At 38.8% G+C, this 19,864-nt stretch overlaps 1 protein-coding gene across 6 annotated transcripts in view; it reads right to left on the bottom strand.

The window, feature by feature from the left end:
* Positions 1 to 19,864, bottom strand: part of ldlrad3 (low density lipoprotein receptor class A domain containing 3) — a 181,561-nt gene that overhangs the window by 48,130 nt on the left and 113,567 nt on the right. For all 6 annotated transcript variants that reach the window (XM_047349105.1, XM_047349096.1, XM_047349088.1 and 3 more), the window contains 2 exons: positions 8,957 to 9,082; positions 6,042 to 6,176 (listed from right to left, as the gene is read on the bottom strand). In XM_047349105.1, the coding sequence (XP_047205061.1) occupies positions 6,042 to 6,176; positions 8,957 to 9,082 (261 nt within the window). The remainder of the gene's footprint in view (positions 1 to 6,041; positions 6,177 to 8,956; positions 9,083 to 19,864) is intronic.

The raw sequence follows: 19,864 nt of genomic DNA, 5'->3' as shown, positions 1-19,864 counted from the left end.
GAAGCGCAAGCACAAGTTGCTTCTATAAGGTGTGGAGATTGGCTGTCTTGTTCTCTTTCTGTAAACAGACTGGAAGGAAGGGGAGGAGCAAAGAGAAGCTCAGCTTTGCAAAACTAGCTTTAATGTCATGTCTGTCTCCAGAGCTACACAACCTAGCCTCAGGGCTTGGCACCCGACGGATGCAGGGCTCATCCTCTCCAGCTTATCTGTATATTTCACTCACTTCTATCCAAATCCTTGCCTTTTACTGCCAAATCACCTGTCTCCTTTTGCTTACCTCCATCTTCCTTCACATTGTTATTCATTGCTTCCTGCAAGTCCATCTCAGGTTGACTATGCTATGATCGTGTGGTGCTCTTTCCATTTCTTTATGTCGTATATATTTCAGTTGCCCGTCCCGCATCCTCTGTCTCACTTTAAGATGATTTATGGAAAAATCTGAATCATTACAAAGCACTGTCTGCAATTTTCTCAAATTTCAAAAATCAACAGCTGGCCCGCAGATTAAACAAACAGTGCCAGCAGCTCTGGTGCTCTTTGCTACACTAATCCAACCATTCTGATGGAGAATAATGTAAACTCTAGGGACAAATAAAACAAAGTTTTGAAGCAAGACTCTGTTTCTGTAGATTTCACCATCACTTCTACATCAAAATGGCCAAATGTAAAAGAAAACTAAAATAATATGTCCAAGACAAGCTGCAAGCTAAGAAGAGACTGCAAACAGTGGAAGCAAATATAAAGACACTGAATTAAGTAATTATGAGTAAGAAAAGGGAGGGTTGAACTTAGGAGGAGAGGCAGAGGTAAAAATGAGGGCGATGCTATGCTCAGGTGGCTTAGAGCGGATATTGTATGCCTTATCTGTCACCTGCAGGTCTGTGCTTATTATAGAAAGAAGCAAAGTCAGAATGTGAGGCAGGTGTTTGAATGCAAACTGTAGCGATGCCCTCGCTTCCTCCACAGCACAGACTGTAGTGGATGAAACAAATTATATGAGGAGAAATAAACATTGGGCTTCTGTGATGTGTTCTAAAGGCCACGAGAATATGGAGCTCACAACCTTTCAACACCTTATCCACAGGCAGAACAGTTTTCATCAGCAAAAATATGCAGGAGTAGGTCACCTGTGCACCACAGATACACGCAAAGACTAAATTAAGATCTGTCCTGATAGGGATTCCTGTAACAATTGCATCCATATCTGCTCTAGAAAGAATTTGATGCACTGAAATATATATACCAAACCACATAGAAAATACTCTGGTGGTTAGGTAAAAATCTATGCATCTATGCCTTTCGAAAGTATTTATACACCTTAACCTTTTCACACTGAGCCACATTACAGCCAAGAAACCTTTGGGTATTTTATTGGGAATTTATGTCAGAGACCAGTACAACATACTGCATACTGTAAAGTGGAGGGAACGTGATACAGGGTTAATTTTTTTAAATAAAAGTCTAAAAAGTTTGCCGTGTATTTGTATTCCAGCCCCCTGAGCTAATACTTTGTATGTAGGTCTGAATGGGCCAATTTAGAACATGAATATGCTTTGAACATTGTGGCTCTAGCTGTATGTTTAGGGTCACTGTCCTGCTGGAAGTTGAACGGCCTCAAGTCTTATGCTGCCTTTAACAGGTTTTCTTCCAGGATTGCCATGTATTTAGTTCCAGCAATCTTCCCATCAACTTTGACTAGCCTCCTTGGTTCCTGAAAGAAAGCATCTCCCCAGCATGACACTGCCAGCACCATGTTTCACAGTGGGGATGGTGTATTTAGGGGGAAGCACAGTGCTAGTTTCCCCCCACATATTGTGCATGTAAGTATTGGTCTGATGTGATACTTGTTGTGTCTCCTACATGGCTTACGGCAAATTGCAAATGGGATTCTGTATTCTTATTGCTTTCTTTCAACAATGGCTTTCTTCTTGTAAGATGACACAAATTCAAGGGAAATGAGTACTGCTGCAAGCCACCGTATACCAGGGATGACAATATTCTAACAAGGTCCATCTTAGTGTTAACTTTAAAATAAAACTGCTCTAAGACAGATAGTTTCTCTGTGTGGCAAAATATGTTTTGAAATGTGTGTGACAAAATTGTACTCAGAACCTGCAGTTTGTATCATGTATGAAGTGCAGCCATTTAAAGAGCCCATGTATCAGTAAATTGAAAATGTCTGATCATGTCAGTACAATCAGTAGAAATTACTTGGGTAAAAATACTAAGCATTTTCATATAGAAAATGAAAGAACCCATTAAAAACACTACTGCTGATTTCTACCCTTGTCTTTTCAGGTCCAAAACAAACCAGTGACCACACTGTGTGTCTAATTAGATTTTTGTGTGTGTGTTCCTTTCGCCCTTGTAACAAATGAGTTCTTCAAACTTATCCAGTGTTGGGTGTTCTGGCAGCAGTCAGCAGTTTGATCTTTAGAATGTGCTGAAAGGGCTGCTTACAACAATTCTCCTGGATGCTACAGCATTAAACTTTGCGGCTGCAGAGCACTTTGCATTCTTCATTTGTAAACAATGAAATGGAGAGCAGTGGACACAGATATTGATCAATACTGCTTCTTCACAATAAAGCTCTATTCAGCATTTTGCGTCTCTGTATTGAGTTGTGGAGTCTGAAAAGGATCAGCTGGTAATGAGGAATTGACTCACTTTCTTTGACTCTCTCCCACAAATGCAGAGGAAACACAGTGATTGGAATATTAGGGGAAAATATATGTTTGAATAATAAGCCAGAGCAAGCAAAACCTAATGTAGATTTTGTTGATATTGTTTATACACCTAAATAGCTTCATATTCTTACTGTTTGTTAAAGTATTGCTGCAAAAATCCACCCTATCAGAAATTGTTAGTTTAGTTTTGCATTTTTATCAGATCCCAGTCCTAATGTTAACATTATTATATATTTAACTGTGAATACTGATCCCTTATTGAGATGTTCTGTTTTATTCTTTTTGAAAAATATTTTAAATCTTCCAAAAATCAGACTGACACCTCACCATGATAACATACAGGGGTTGGACAATGAAACTGAAACACCTGTCATTTAATGTGGGAGGTTTCATGGCTAAATTGGACCAGCCTGGTAGCCAGTCTTCATTGATTGCACATTGCACCAGTAAGAGCAGAGTGTGAAGGTTCAATTAGCAGGGTAAGAGCACAGTTTTGCTCAAAATATTGAAATGCACACAACATTATGGGTGACCTACCAGAGTTCAAAAGAGGACAAATTGTTGGTGCACGTCTTGCTGGCGCATCTGTGACCAAGACAGCAAGTCTTTGTGATGTATCAAGAGCCACGGTATCCAGGGTAATGTCAGCATACCACCAAGAAGGATGAACCACATCCAACAGGATTAACTGTGGACGCAAGAGGAAGCTTTCTGAAAGGGATGTTCGGGTGCTAACCCAGATTGTATCCAAAAAACATAAAACCACGGCTGCCCAAATCATGGCAGAATTAAATGTGCACCTCAACTCTCCTGTTTCCACCAGAACTGTCCGTCGGGAGCTCCACAGGGTCAATATACACGGCCAGGCTGCTATAGCCAAACCTTTGGTCACTCATGCCAATGCCAAACGTCGGTTTCAATGGTGCATGGAGCGCAAATCTCGGGCTGTGGACAATGTGAAACATGTATTGTTCTCTGATGAGTCCACCTTTACTGTTTTCCCCACATCCAGGAGAGTTACGATGTGGAGAATCCCCAAAGAAGCGTACCACCCAGACTGTTGCATGCCCAGAGTGAAGCATGGGGGTGGATCAGTGATGGTTTGGGCTGCCATATCATGGCATTCCCTTGGCCCAATACTTGTGCTAGAAGGGCGCGTCACTGCCAAGGACTACCGAACCATTCTTGAGGACCATGTGCATCCAATGGTTCAAACATTGTATCCTGAAGGCGGTGCCGTGTATCTGGATGACAATGCACCAATACACACAGCAAGACTGGTGAAAGATTGGTTTGATGAACATGAAAGTGAAGTTGAACATCTCCCATGGCCTGCACAGTCACCAGATCTAAATATTATTGAGCCACTTTGGGGTGTTTTGGAGGAGCGAGTCAGGAAACGTTTTCCTCCACCAGTATCACGTAGTGACCTGGCCACTATCCTGCAAGAAGAATGGCTTAAAATCCCTCTGACCACTGTGCAGGACTTGTATATGTCATTCCCAAGATGAATTGACGCTGTATTGGCCGCAAAAGGAGGCCCTACACCATACTAATAAATATTGTGGTCTAAAACCAGGTGTTTCACTTTCATTGTCCAACCACTGTATGTCCACATTTGGTTGCTAGTGGATGCATGTGCATCAGGGTTGGACTGCTGGCAGAAATTACTTGCTTGCCAGTTGAAGTACAGCTGAAGTGTTGACAGAAGCTGACTGCTGTGCTTTTTAGGATGCCAGAAAAAAACAGAGATACCTGTCAGTGGATGAACACATTCTACAGCAGCAGGGACGATACCTATCAATTGATACTGCTATATAAGTGTATTTGAGTTGAGCAGGAAAGCTAAAGCAGGTTTCTCATGGATGGCAGATTGAAATCAAACAGCATATATCTTTCCTGGCATGGAGTTAATTTTGATGAATTTACAGCACAGATTGCGGAAAACATTTTCTATTAAATGTCTCTGGGATTATCAGCTGATGTTACTGAACACACCCCATTGAATATTAACATCTTATCTATGTTACAGAATCTATATCCTTTCATCTGCTTTGCAATCTCCAGCAAAACTCCGCCTAGGATATTTGAGACAATTACAGCCTGAGTGAATGTGACACATAGACATATTTCACAATTTCCATTTGGAGTGTTGCCACGAATATATTATGAAAGAGGTTAATAGATAAACTACTGTATGAAACAGTAACTATGACAGAGTATATTAATACTCCCCTTCTAGAACTGAATAAAATAAATGCAGTGCCTTGAAATAGTAGTTATAGGCCTTTGGATATTTTCACATTTTCATACATTCTAACCACAAATGATCTTCAACCCAACGTCCAGTCTCTTGAAGCAATCTCCACCCATCTTCTCATCAACTCTGAGCAGCGGTGAGTCAGTTTTGGTTTTATCTGACCAGAGCACCTTCACATGTTTGCCATTGACCTACAGTATATGGCTTGTAGCAAACTGCAGACAGGTGTTCTTATGACTTTCTTTCTACAATGGCTTTCCTCTTGCCACTCTTCCATAAAGCTCAGATTTGTGTGTTGCGTTACTCTGAGTAGTCCTGTCAACAGATTTTTCCTCCTGAAGTTGTGATCTCAGCAGCTCCTCCAGAGTTAATCTAGGCCTCTTGGCTGCTTCTCTAATTAAAGCCCCATGCCAGGCCTTCTTGGGAGGTTTGCAGTTGTATCATACTTTATTTTTATAATCTAACCCTGCTTCAAATCCTCATCCTTAATCTGTCTTCAGTGCTCATTGGTTCTCATGATGCTTTTTTCCTCATTAATGTTTTAAACAAAATGCATATTTACAGAGATTAAAGTACACACTGACTTCCATAGAAAAGTGGTTGCACACCTTTTTTTTTTTTATTATAAGAGTACAGGGGCCTGAATGCAAATGTACCACACCCTTTTCAGATTGTATTTGTCCAAAAACTTGAAAACCACTTATTCTTTAAATTTTGCTTTTGCATGAAATCCTTTTAAAATACATTGAAGTTTGTGGTTGTAACTTGACACAATGTAAAAACGTTAAACGTTAAAGGGTTATGAATACTTTTGCAAGGGACTGTATATTAATAATCAAGCATAACCAGTGCAAAGTCTAAAGTCTATAGCTATTTTTGACAAGCTAAATCCAACAGAAAGGTGGGCAAAATTATTTGAAAATAGTTCCAGCTTTTCATCTGCTGTAGTTCAGTTTTCTTTATCATCAATGTATCATCAATCTTAGGCTGGTTATCTTTGACACAATAGATTTTCCATTTCTGGTTTTACAAAAATGACCTAAAATTTATTCTCAATGCAAAGACCTCTTCAAACATTTGGCTTACTGACTTACCTGCTGTGGTCAGGCAGAGCTCCTCGTCACTGTTGTCTTGACAGTTGTCCTGGCCATTGCAGAGAAAGCTTTGGTCAACACAACGGCCGTTTCGACACTTGAAGCGAGCCTCCGAGCACACTAGGGGGTTGCCTGCTGTGGTTGAGACAGAGCAGGGGTCAAGGGTCAGCAGATTGCTCAAATAAAGTGTCAGGGAAAACATTTCTGCTCAAACTGACTGTAACCGAGAAACATGTGCTGATTTATGTGAGACCTCTTACACAAACTTTAGGTATAAACAGCCAATCTATAAGCAGATCTGCAGTTGGTTGATTCCTAGTTCCTCCCCAACCTATACCATTTTTATGTATTAAAATAAAATAAAACTGTGGGTGTTATCATTTGATGGGCATTTTCTAGGTGGAAATGAAAAAGAGTAAAACCTTTCAGGATTTGATTTGGATCTGCACTTCCTCAAGGTGCATTCTGAGGGTGTGTAGTACACCAGCTGCACAGCGGATCAGAGGAAAGGGCTCCAGAGGTGCATTAAGGAGGCCCAAAAGATCACTTGCTGCCATCTCCACACACTTGAAGATATTCACAGTTCCCACACTCTCCATAACTAAGACAAACAGATTCAATAACAGTTTCTATCCAACAACAATAGCAAAACTCAGTAACAGTAATGGTAATGGTAATGTGCTATCAGTATACATGGTTGTATTTGATCTTTTTAACAATTGCTTCTATTTTTCTGTTTGATATAAATCATTTATTGCTCATGCACAGACCAGATGGGTTTTTTCTCGGATTTTTTTTTTTTTACTTATGTTTATCCTTTAGTCTTCGTTCTAGTTCTTAAAAAATGAGGCATTATCATTTTCTGAGAATTTTCAGACAATTACAGTTTTGAGGCAGTAGGTGCTGCAAGCATGGAGCAAAGCTCCATTTAAAAGCCAAGATTAGATATTCAAGCATGAGCCCTGCAGGCAAAGAACACTGTCTTTGACAATGGCGAGTGACTGAAGTGATTCTCAGTGGGAAAGCAGTGAAGCGGTATGAGAAGAAACTTTATTGGTAGTCAAGGCTTAAAATCATTCAAATGAGTGGAGATGACTAAGTTTTTAAAAAAAGGTAACAGAATTGGTAGTGGTATAATTAGTTTTTCATACATCAGAATAGATATGACAATAGAAGAGGAGAACGAGAGTCATACATTTATATATGGAACATAAGAAGAACGAATATGAAAATATGGAAGATATATAAGTTGGTTTTATTACAACAACACTCATTAGTAAAAGCTTCTTGTACTAAGATGCACTAAAGTTCAACAAAGTAAACCATTTTATGCACATTTGTTAAAGCCACAAAGTCCTTGGAAAGGAATATTTGCCCCTTAAACTGTGCCACTAGGCAAATAGCATCTCTCAGCAGTTCTGCGGTTTGCACAATTTAAATTAGACATTTTGCATAATTTAAAAAAATAGCCTCCAAGATTTAAGCATAATTATAAATTTGACAGTCAGGGCAAAAAAGACTAGCGGCATTTGCAAAAAGTTAACAAAGGTACATAATAATTATCTCCTGGAAGCTGTTGACATTTTCAGGAGGAAGAGAAATAGCAAAAAAAAAAAAAACCCAAACAGACAGGATTGTCAAAAGAGAGCACAGATCAAGTGCCTTTTAATTCAATTCATTTCGAAAATACTTTTATGTCCAGAAAATAATTTATCTGGCCATGTTTTCATTTATTAAATGAAAAAGAAATGGTACGATGATGCCAAAATGTTGTGTTTTGCTTTTAATTCTGCCAGTAAATTACAAATTAGCACAGCAGTTACATATTTGGGCAACAATGTACAATCTGGTATTTTTGATCTTTAACCAGTCCTGTTTAACATTTAGTGAATTAGTTAAATGTATGGATAATTCCCTCATCAGTGGCTGTGCATTAGAAAACTTCAACACAACCTATTGGTTAAAAACACCATCCTAAACTGTTTTCTCTTACAAATACTGATGATGGAGTTAATGCTGGTTGTGTCATTATACTTCAACTTTTTTAATCCAAGAGTCTGTCTGTGAGAAAACAATTTTCCTTTTTTTTTTTTACTTATTTATTTAGTCACTTTAGTGCATGCCATGCTTGTGGTGGAACGTCAAGCACAAAATGCTCACGACCAATGTACTTAATGGAGGAGACTGTATGAATGTCTTTGGTACTATTTGCTTTATGAATGAGACACTGAGAAAAATACATTTTTTGCAGCTAATAGACAGTGCAATGTTAGAAGATCAGGGCTTTTGTTTGTTTAACAGCCATGCCTGCAGTCCAGATGTGGCTTTCATTGGAGAAGGACGGGATGCATTAAAGGAAACACAAAAGGACTTTAGAGGTATTACACAATTTGGATAGATCGCATCCTATGATCAAGAATAGAAAGGGCTGTTTATTGTAAAACCACAGCTGTTGTTCACCTTAGTACTAGAGGGCTAACAGAGTGTTGCTGAAGGACAAGGTCATGCAACACTTGTAGCAACACATTTACAAAAATGTATTGTACATTAAACTTTATTTTTTGCTGTTTTTGCAATTACCAAATTATCTTTGACCTGGGATTTCAAATTAGCTTTATTCCCTCATCTTGCCATCTTGTTCAAGACACCCTGCATAAAGAGAAATGGGACCTTCCTGGAAACTGGAAAATTAATGTGTATCACTGCTGGACCACTACTTTAACACTCTGATTAGATTTTGCAGTAGCGGTATTTTAATATTTTGTGCTAGACAGCAACATTTTTGGCCCTCTTTCATCCATAAAGTGTTATGACTAGAGGACAATGCATCTTTGAATCAACTATAACTTATTGTGACTGTGTCCTGAAAGTACATGAGTGTTACTGAATCTAGATGCCAGGTGTGAAAGACTCACTGCAGTTCTCTTCGTCACTCCCGTCAGGACAGTCGCTGAATCCATTGCAGCGGAACCTTCCAATGATGCAGTGGACACCATTAGCGCAGGCAAAGAATTTGGGAGCACACTTTGACATGACCTTAGCTGTCAGGACACAGGGAGTCAGGGGAAGTGGTGGAAAAAGGAACAACAGATTAGTCTTGTGCGTGATAAGCAGATGCAACTGCAGTTTTCAAAGAACTACATCATATTTTATGACGTATTAGCCTTAGATTGGATACATAAAGAAAGGGAGGAACATCCTAAAGAAGCCAACTGGGTTTTCTTCAAGGTTTTATGTCTAAAAAGCAACTTGCACAAATACTCTTTGGAAAACTATTTCAAAATGTAAACTCTGAACCATGGGCTGCACGGTGGCGCAGTTGGTAGCACTGTTGCCTTGCAGTAAGAATGTCCTGGGTTCGATTCCCGGCCAGGGGTCTTTCTGCATGGAGTTTGCATGTTCTCCCCCTGCATGTGTGGGTTCTTACTGGGTACTCTGGCTTCCTCCGACAGTCCAAAGACATGCCTGTAAAGTTAATTGGTTAATCCAAATTACCCTTAGGAGTGTGCATGGTTGTTTGTGTGTTGCCCTGTGATGGACTGGCGACCTGTCCAGAGTGTACCCTGCCTCTTGCCCATAGACTGCTGGAGATAGGCACCAGCTCCCCCGCGACCCACTATGGAATAAGCGGTAGAAAATGACTGACTGACTGACTGAACTCTGAACCACACATAAATAATATGTGCAGTACAAACTTTAGAACTAATGTGTTGTTATAGAAACACATTACTATTCAGCACATATTTTCCCTTAAGGCTTACCTTCACTTTCTATTAAATATGACAAAAAAGCAGAATGTTTTGAATACCGATTACCAACAGGAGAAACAAAGACAAAATGAGCAAATAGTGTCAAACAGTGTTTGTATAGATCCCATTATCGATCAGCCTAAGTAGGCCATGGGTCTTATCTCCAAGGACAGACCTGAGACTTTAGTGACAAGCCTGCAGAACATCAATGCTCCTGTGCTGGGTTTAGCTCTTACCTATTAGCTTTTAGCTCAGCTTGGTGTTCCCTGGCAGCAAATGAAAAACAATAGGTTCATACAGGTAAAGACTACAGGAAATAAAGACATACTGTACACTTGAGTTTAAATATTGAAATGCAGGGCAGCTAAAGCCTAATAGCCATATTGACGAAATATAAATAAAGGAAGCTACTGCTGCTGTTTTTGCAAACTGTGGAATCTCTTAGAAATCCTTTACATTACTTTGGACACTGTTAAACTGCATCTGAGTAATTCTCCTCAGCTAGAGCCTTACAAAAGTACTTCTGCCTTTTTAACCTTTTAACCTTTCCTCATGTCACGTCCAAAAACGTCAAAGTATTTTATTTTGGTTTTACTAGATACACCTACACAAAGTAGTGCACAACTGAAAGGTAGAATAAAAATGACACATGATTTTCAAAACTTTTACAAATAATAACTGCAGGTATTTGTAATCACCCCCTTTACTCCAGTTCACCTAAATAATTTCCAGTGAAACTGTTGCCTTCAAATGTCATCTGATTTGTAAATAAAACCCACCTGCATGTGATTTGATCTCAGTGTAAAAACAACATTTCAGTGATGGCCTCAGAGGTTTGTTAGACAGACAGGTCAAGGATAAGATTGTAGAAAAATTTAAAACAGGGTTAGCATTTAAAATAATATAAGAAGCCTTGAAGATCTCATAGGGAACTTTTTAATATATCATTTGAAAATAGAAAAAAATAATTATTGTTATTGAGCATGAATCACAGAAGCAGTTAAGACTCTGGAGGAGCTGCAGAGATAGATCCACAGCTCAGATGCGAGTCCTGCAGTCTGCAAATCTAGAATTTATGGAAGAATGTCAAAAAGAACATCTTTGTTTAAACGAAGGCCTTAAGAAATTATATTTGAACACAGCAACCATTTTTGGCCAACATGCAAATTGATGTGTGCTTGAATACCAACATGATACAGTCCACATCCAAACCTATATTAAATTCAGAATCTTTGGCAAGACCTGAAAACTAATGTTTCCAGACACCATCCATTCAATATGACTAAGGTTGAGCTATTTTGCAAAAAAGGGACAACATCTCAGTCTCTAGAAGCTGGTAGAAACATACCACAAAGACTTGTAGCTGTAGGAAAACGTGGCGCTACAAAGTAGTAAGGATAGGCACAATAACATACACAGCCACACTTTTTATGTTTTTATTTGCAAACAACGATAAAAAATTATGCATCATTTTCCTTCCACTTTGAAATGATGCACTATTTTGTGTAGATCAAGTGCCTAAAATCCTAAGAGAAATTTAAATAATACAACAAATGATTAAATGAAGGCAATAAAAATATTCGGGTGTTTACAAAATAGAAAAAAGTTGAAACACAAACAGGAATAAAGTTAATGGGCATTCAAGAAATCTGAAAACAAGCCACCAAATAATGTGTGTACATTATTTTTCTCATCTGTACTGATCCACAAAGGGTAGAACTGGCCTTCTCTCAGGCTGGCAAAGGGCTGTCTCAAATGCCAGGGACACGCATTTGTCCCTCCACAATATACTTTGGCAGACTGATTTATGAGCTCTTTCAAGCAGGGTATACCAGGGTGGGGGGAGAGGAGGCATAACAACCACATTGGTTTCAAGCCTGCATCACTGGGATGAAACGTAATCTGCTGGATGCAAGAGGAAGACGGGATAGCAACCAATCTATGTGCATGTTGTCTAGGGAGCCTTTGTTTACCTGGATAGCTGAGACTCTGAACAGCCAAATCACATTTAACATGCAGTATCACATTCATTAGAGCCAAAGAAAGAAAAATACATAAGCCTCTAGGCTGCAAAAGAGCACAAAATAAAATAATAGGTATAAAAAACACACTGTTGCACTGGAGTGAGGTTAAAATTAATTTAACAACAAAGAAAAGAAACATAGTTTTTTCCCTGTCTGCATTTATTTAATATTTGTTATATTGCTACAATTTTCTGGGTCATTTTATTGTGTACTTGTCAGCAATGATGGACATTTTCTATGCAAGCTTGGCTAAAAGCAGCATTTTCTGCAAAAAGATTAGTCAGTCACTTCCTCCCTCATCCGACTCCTCATTACCGCTTTTACTGCTGGCTACAATTCATCTCAGTCAATGTTTGTGCTTCAAATTATCTCAAAAGTCAAATGAAGGGCAAACTCATGAGCAGAAAGCTGTGGGTGGGAGACCCAGAGCCCATCGTAAGGATAGTTAATGTGCTTAGCCGTATTTTGTGGATGTTAACCCATTTGTAGTCTAAGCCAAGAGGTTCTTAGAGCAGGAAGTTGGAAAAATTAATTATGTGTAGAAAGTAGAGAGTATAAGACGCAAACTTAACAGCTTTCGATGGATTATTCTGTGAAAGTTTCTTTAATTCATGGTCCTGAACTGGATGTAAACACTGCTGTCTACTCAGATATTACTGACAATTAATGTTGTTCCACCTTGCTCTTAAACCTTTAACCATTTATTTAAGCACTTCTTTGTTCAGTTTCTGCTTTACTGTTGCCAAATTTTCCTCCTCTCTGTTCAGCCTGTTTTTTTTTTTTTTTTTTTTTTAGAAGTTGTTTACAAAATTCAGGAAGAGGGTTGGACGGTTTCCAAACTTTGCTCCACTGTTCAGCTGAGCAGCACAAATGAAATCGAATGAGGTTAGCTGTTGAACTCATTCCTTAAGGAAAGACTATCACTAGCAGAAAAGCACGGCAGGTTCACAATGATACACATGGCTGGAGGACGCAAAAACACACATTCAAACAGGTAGAGAAACAAACAGAAAAGCCGGTCCATTTTCTGTCTCTGTTTTACTACTGAAAACAACTTCAAGCCTCTTTGACTAAAAGAGCTTTAAGTCAAATATCCACATGTGCTTTCATGTGTTATTTACATCTATATCCCACATAAATAAAAACACTAAATATACTGTTCAGGTGATTCTCAATAAATAAGAATATCATCAAAAAATTGTATATTTTAGCAATCAAAATCAAAAAGTGAAGCTCATACATTTATTGCACTTATAATGATATATTCCAAGAGCTTATTTCTCTTCATTTGTATAATCCGGGCTTACAACTAATTCAAAAGTCAAAATTCTCTTTCTCATTCAAATATTACAGTCGAACACAGATTTTTAATACAGAATGTTGACTCACTTAAAAGTATGTCCATGTAGTTTACAGTATATGCACTCAAGTTCCTTTTGGCATGAACTACTGCATTAATTTGGCATGGAATGGAGGTGTTCAGGAAGCCCAGGTTGCTTTAATAGCGGCTTTAGCTCATCTGCATCGTTTGGTCTGATGTCCCTCATCTGTTGGGTTCAGTCAAATGACTTTGCTGGCCACAACTATTTAGTCATTAAACCAGATACTGGTACTTTTGTCAGCGTGGGTAGGTCCCAAGCCCTGCAGTAAAATGAAATTTCCTGTTAGGCAGCTGTCCTGACTTTGAACTTGATAAAACACAGTGAACCAACACCAGCATATGACATGGCTGCCCAAATCATCACTGACTGTGGAAACTTCACGCTGAACTTCACGCATCATGGATTCTGTGCCTCTCCACTACTCCTCCAGACTCTGGGAAATTGATCACAATCATCTGAACGCTGCAGCTATTCCTGTTGCTTGTACATCATTTTATACCAAACATTTCCCTCCACCAAACTTTCGGTAATGTGCTTGAATAGAGTACTGTGAACAGCCAGCTTCTTTAGAAATAAACTTTTGGGGCTCACCCTCATTAAGGAGGTTGTGAGGACTGTCTGCTCCTGTCAAATCGGCAGTCTTCCAAATCATTGTGTTGATCATAACATAACTTACAATTTCAGTATTAAACATATTTGTGTTATATAACATTTAATTTTCTGAGAAAAATATTTTTGTTAGCTATAAACCATAATCATAAAAATTAACAGAAACAAACATTTAAAATATATTCGCCTATGTGTAATTATTCTATATAATATATGAGGTTTTCTTTCTGGATGTAATTAATGATAATGCTCTTTTCAGTGAAACTTTTAATTTATTAAGATGCACCTGTAAATACAAGCATAGTAATAATTTTATTATTTTCATTCTCTGAGAGGTAAAAGAAAGTTCAGTGTGTCCTATTTTGGAAATGAGAATGAATACTTTAATTATCTTAGTCAAAGTTAAAGCAGAATATTGTTGTTTGTCTTCATTCCCCCTGTGGCTTCAGGATTGATATCAGGTTAGTATGCAGGATACTGTGCTCTGCTACTCCCACATATGCACCACCTTACCCCCCCACGCACACACATCCGCCCTTGTCTTTCTCTTCTCGGTTTCTCCAAGAACAGAATAACTTAAAGCACAGGTAAGCTCAGTCATGGTGCATGATTGACAGGCTGTGGATAAGGCCTGGGAGAAGGCCTGGGAGAAGGGACTAACAAAAAAGAAAGCATGGAGAGCAGAGGAATGAGATAATAGCAAGCGAGAAGGAGTGGAGACAGCTGAGGACTTCAAAGGATTCTCTGACCTTGCAGGGCATTTCTGAGGGGAAGAAATCAATAGGTAATGGAGTCGTGGTGTAAGCAAAAAGGGCGCGGACAGTTTCACTCAAGTTGGCCCTGCGATCAAAATAATTTCCCCGTTGAAGCTCTGTACATGCATTGTAAGGCAGAATAGCCTTTTGTAAAAGGTTTTACATTATAGAGCCTCGTTCTACTTCAGGGGAAAGCATTCGTAGGCCACTGGCATTCTGCAAATCCATCAAGCTTTATGGTAAATGATACAGCAGGTCTGGTTTGTATGCCAAACAAGAATGCAGTCATAATTTACCAGCTTCCGGTAACAAAGAAAAAAAAAGTGGAGCAATGGAAGAGCAAATAAAAAAAAAAGAAAAAGCAGAGTGTAATTTATCAGATCAGCGAATCAATGTAATATCTATCATAGAAAGTGGCAAAACAGTTAGACAAATTTTAGTTGTTGCTATTCAACAATAGCTTTTTAAAGGGGGAAAGACAGCCTTTTTGATTGCCTGAAAATTTCAAAGAAATCACTTTTCTTAATTTGTAACTATCGATGTGACAAAATAGCAATTAGTCTACAGAAGAAACAAAAAAAGACACTGCAAGATTAGAAATGAGAGCAAGACGCTGATTGAAAGTCTAATAAATATTTCATCCTTGTTCAGTCATATTAATTACAGTAATTGATTAGAAAAGCATTAAGCGAATGCTATATACCAGACACGTTCTCATGAAACCTTTCTTTGATTTACAGGCTTTCCCTTATATTATTGTTTTATATTTTATTTATCTAATAAACCTTTGTCTCAGTTTAGTTTGTCTCTCTTGGTACAAATCAATATGTGCAGTAGTTTACAATTTCAAAAGTCAATCTTCCTTTTTTGTTAATGAGTTAAATGTTTTGTATTAGTGAAGTTTTAAAACTTCTATGTCTAAGAAAAAATGTAACGTACCTTGATGAGGATGAAATAAAAGATAGCTTAGCATCTGTTGACGCAATTGCATAAGCTTTGCAGCACTATATCGACAATAAAATGAAAGGAGATTTAAGTGTTGTTTTTTTAGGAAATTTGATTTACTTTGACCATCACTGGTTCAAAATTGTAAATATATACACTGATCAAATCCATATTGAATTGTTCTACATTGAACATAATTCTATCCATTGTCCCCTGCTTGTCCAGAATTGGGTCGTGGGAATAACAGATCCACAGTCTGCTCATTCTGGAGGATCCCAAGGTGTTTCACAGGCCAGAATGGATATGCAGTCCCTCCAGCAAGTTCTGTGTCTGCTCCAGGGTCTTTTCCCAGTAAGATATGCCCAGAAACCCTCCAAGAGGCGCCCCGGAGTCATCCTACAAATCTATACACTGAACATACTGTATATTCTGTAAAAAACAGTTTTAGATGTATTCTATTTATGAAAACATAAATTAGAGCATTTTAAATGTTTTTTTTTCTACTTTAGTACCACATTAGAAGGAAAAGAAGGATGAAAAACACAATATGTATACTGTCCACTCCAGACGGAGTTATTCTACAATGAAACCTTCATTTGTGAAAAGATGGTTATTCTTTTTTTTTTCAAAATAATTTGCTAGAATCTATTTTCATCTAGTTTCTTGTGAACTAAATATCGAGTATCTCCTTACATTGGGAACTGAAAGTATTGTTGTACCACTAAAAGGCAAAATTAGGGCTGGTGCTTTGACGTTGTGAATGTGATTGTTGTCACTTTATTTTTTTAGTTGTACCTGTGCGCTGATGACCAGCCAGTTGTTGATTTTGCTGCATACCAGTTACTTTAAAGTTGGTCAGGGAGTGTCACAATGGACTAAATTTTAAGTTTCAAGTCAGACAACTGACAGAATTGAAAAGTTGTTGTGCTTAGGCTAACTAACATTATCAATAACTTCAATGTTAATCTTATCATTTTATGCATTAAAAAAGTAATCTAAGTGATTCAATGCGACTAAAGGGCAAATAAACCATTTATGGCAGCCAATATTGTTAAGTCAATCATGTTGGATTTTGCAGTCAAACAGTTTTTCTAAGTAAGAATTTTAACTTCAGCGGGTATTCCTGTTGATTCATTACACATAGATTTTGGAAATGCTCACGTCTGAGTGGAACATAGAATACATTTTTCTGTCAGCCTCAAAGAAGTCAGGCTGGCAGACTTCCTATTTGGCAGAGCAGTGAAAGGTAGAAGAGTTGCAACAGGCATTTTCCCTTTTCCTTTAAAAGAACTCCAAATAAAAAGAAAACAAAAAGATTTGAAAAAGTCTGTGTAACTCACGTCGGGCTAGATAGTAGATTAGCCTCAGCGTTGTGGTTGTCAGAATCAGTTTGGTAAAGCTCAGATGTGCTTGTGAATACAGTGCGTTCCTGGGACAAGTCAGTTAGTAATATCAAATATTTCTTACTCTCACAGCTGTACTATTAGTTAGCAGGGTGAGCTTATCTCTACTCATTCAACACACCTCTGTCAGCCTTTCATTTTTAGACCAAGGGATGTGATTTTTTTCCCAAGATTCTCTATCTGCATTAGTTAACACAGCATAAAAACAATACTGTGTCTTTCTTATGAGAGCTGTTGCCAGCTGTTATCTCCCAAAGACAGCACAGAGTGAAACCATCAAGAAAAAGAAAACCTTTGGAAAGACAGCTCCTGCCATTGCACCTCAATACTGACCAATTGCTAGATTTGTCCATAGGTATGTCATTTGGATCACATGAAAGACAAATAGTTTCAATTAAATTCAGTTTATTTATATAGCGCCAATTCACAACATATGTTGTCTCAAGGCACTTCACAACAGTCAGGTACACACATTCCAATTAATCCTAACCATTGAACCGACTACGCCAAAACAAATTCCTTGTACAGGTCCTTCTCAAAATATTAGCATATTGTGATAAAGTTCATTATTTTCCATAATGTCATGATGAAAATTTAACATTCATATATTTTAGATTCATTGCACACTAACTGAAATATTTCAGGTCTTTTATTGTCTTAATACGGATGATTTTGGCATACAGCTCATGAAAACCCAAAATTCCTATCTCACAAAATTAGCATATTTCATCCGACCAATAAAAGAAAAGTGTTTTTAATACAAAAAACGTCAACCTTCAAATAATCATGTACAGTTATGCACTCAATACTTGGTCGGGAATCCTTTGGCAGAAATGACTGCTTCAATGCAGGCGTGGCATGGAGGCAATCAGCCTGTGGCACTGCTGAGGTCTTATGGAGGCCCAGGATGCTTCGATAGCGGCCTTTAGCTCATCCAGAGTGTTGGGTCTTGAGTCTCTCAACGTTCTCTTCACAATATCCCACAGATTCTCTATGGGGTTCAGGTCAGGAGAGTTGGCAGGCCAATTGAGCACAGTGATACCATGGTCAGTAAACCATTTACCAGTGGTTTTAGCACTGTGAGCAGGTGCCAGGTCCTGCTGAAAAATGAAATCTTCATCTCCATAAAGCTTTTCAGCAGATGGAAGCATGAAGTGCTCCAAAATCTCCTGATAGCTAGCTGCATTGACCCTGCCCTTGATAAAACACAGTGGACCAACACCAGCAGCTGACACGGCACCCCAGACCATCACTGACTGTGGGTACTTGACACTGGACTTCTGGCATTTTGGCATTTCCTTCTCCCCAGTCTTCCTACAGACTCTGGCACCTTGATTTCTTAATGACATGCAGAATTTGCTTTCATCCGAAAAAAGTAATTTGGACCACTGAGCAACAGTCCAGTGCTGCTTCTCTCAGGCGCTTCTGCCGCTGTTTCTGGTTCAAAAGTGGCTTGACCTGGGGAATGCGGCACCTGTAGCCCATTTCCTGCACACGCCTGTGCACGGTGGCTCTGGATGTTTCTACTCCAGACTCAGTCCACTGCTTCCGCAGGTCCCCAAAGGTCTGGAATCGGCCCTTCTCCACAATCTTCCTCAGGGTCTGGTCACCTCTTCTCGTTGTGCAGCGTTTTCTGCCACACTTTTTCCTTCCCACAGACTTCCCACTGAGGTGCCTTGATACAGCACTCTGGGAACAGCCTATTCGTTCAGAAATTTCTTTCTGTGTCTTACCCTCTTGCTTGAGGGTGTCAATAGTGGCCTTCTGGACAGCAGTCAGGTCGGCAGTCTTACCCATGATTGGGGTTTTGAGTGATGAACCAGGCTGGGAGTTTTAAAGGCCTCGGGAATCTTTTGCAGGTCTTTAGAGTTAACTTGTTGATTCAGATGATTAGGTTCATAGCTCGTTTAGAGACTCTTTTAATGATATGCTAATTTTGTGAGATAGGAATTTTGGGTTTTCATGAGCTGTATGCTAAAATCATCCGTATTAAGACAATAAAAGACCTGAAATATTTCAGTTAGTGTGCAATGAATCTAAAATATATGAATGTTAAATTTTCATCATGACATTATGGAAAATAATGAACTTTATCACAATATGCTAACATTTTGAGAAGGACCTGTATGTCCAAAACCGTACTTGGCAATAAAGCTTTTCTGATTCTGATTCTGAACAGTGCAGTCAGATTCAGTTATTTATTCAAATTGGATAAAAAGTTTTTCTGCCTAAGGAAACCCAGCAGATTGCATCGAGTCAGAGATTTGTAGCATTCACTCCTCCTGGATGAGCATGTGGAGACAGTGGACAGTCACTGGCGTTGACTTTGCAGCAATCCCTCATACTGAGCATGCATGTAGCGACAGTGGAGAGGAAAAACTCCCTTTTAACAGGAAGAAACCTCCAGCAGAACCAGGCTCAGTGTGAGCGGCCATCTGCCACGACCGACTGGGGGTTTGAGAGAACAGAGCAGAGACACAAAGAGAACAAATAAGCACTGATCCAGGAGTATTTTCTATGGGAAGGAAAAGTAAATGTTAATGGATGTAGGTCCTTTAGTCGTTTCGCAACAGACAAACTCTGAGCCAGTTTTCAAGGTTAGAGTCTGAAAGAGACCACATAGAGTTAGCCATAGTAAAAGCTCAGTCAATTGCTATGTCTAGGAGAGAGAAAGGGTTAAACACTGAAAGACAGGGGCATGTGGATCATTGGTAGAAGGTGAGCTTTACGTTTTTGCCAGCAGAAGCTTGGACAATGCCCCTTTCCAGAAAGGTGTCACAGGTAGACACAGAGTCAGGCCAGGTGTAGCTTCTAGGAAGAGAAAAGAGAGAGAACAAAGTTAAAAGCTGAAATAACAGCAAATACTGAACAAAAGAGCAAAGTGTACAGGAGTCAAATTCCTTGTTTGTATGCACGAACTTGGCAATAAAGCTGATTCTGATTCTGAAATAATGCA

This window comes from Girardinichthys multiradiatus, chromosome 2 (assembly GCF_021462225.1).
Source record: "Girardinichthys multiradiatus isolate DD_20200921_A chromosome 2, DD_fGirMul_XY1, whole genome shotgun sequence".
Taxonomy (NCBI): Eukaryota; Metazoa; Chordata; class Actinopteri; order Cyprinodontiformes; family Goodeidae; genus Girardinichthys; species Girardinichthys multiradiatus.
Note: the sequence above shows the minus strand (reverse complement) of the source record. Positions and strands in the feature narration are given on the sequence as shown.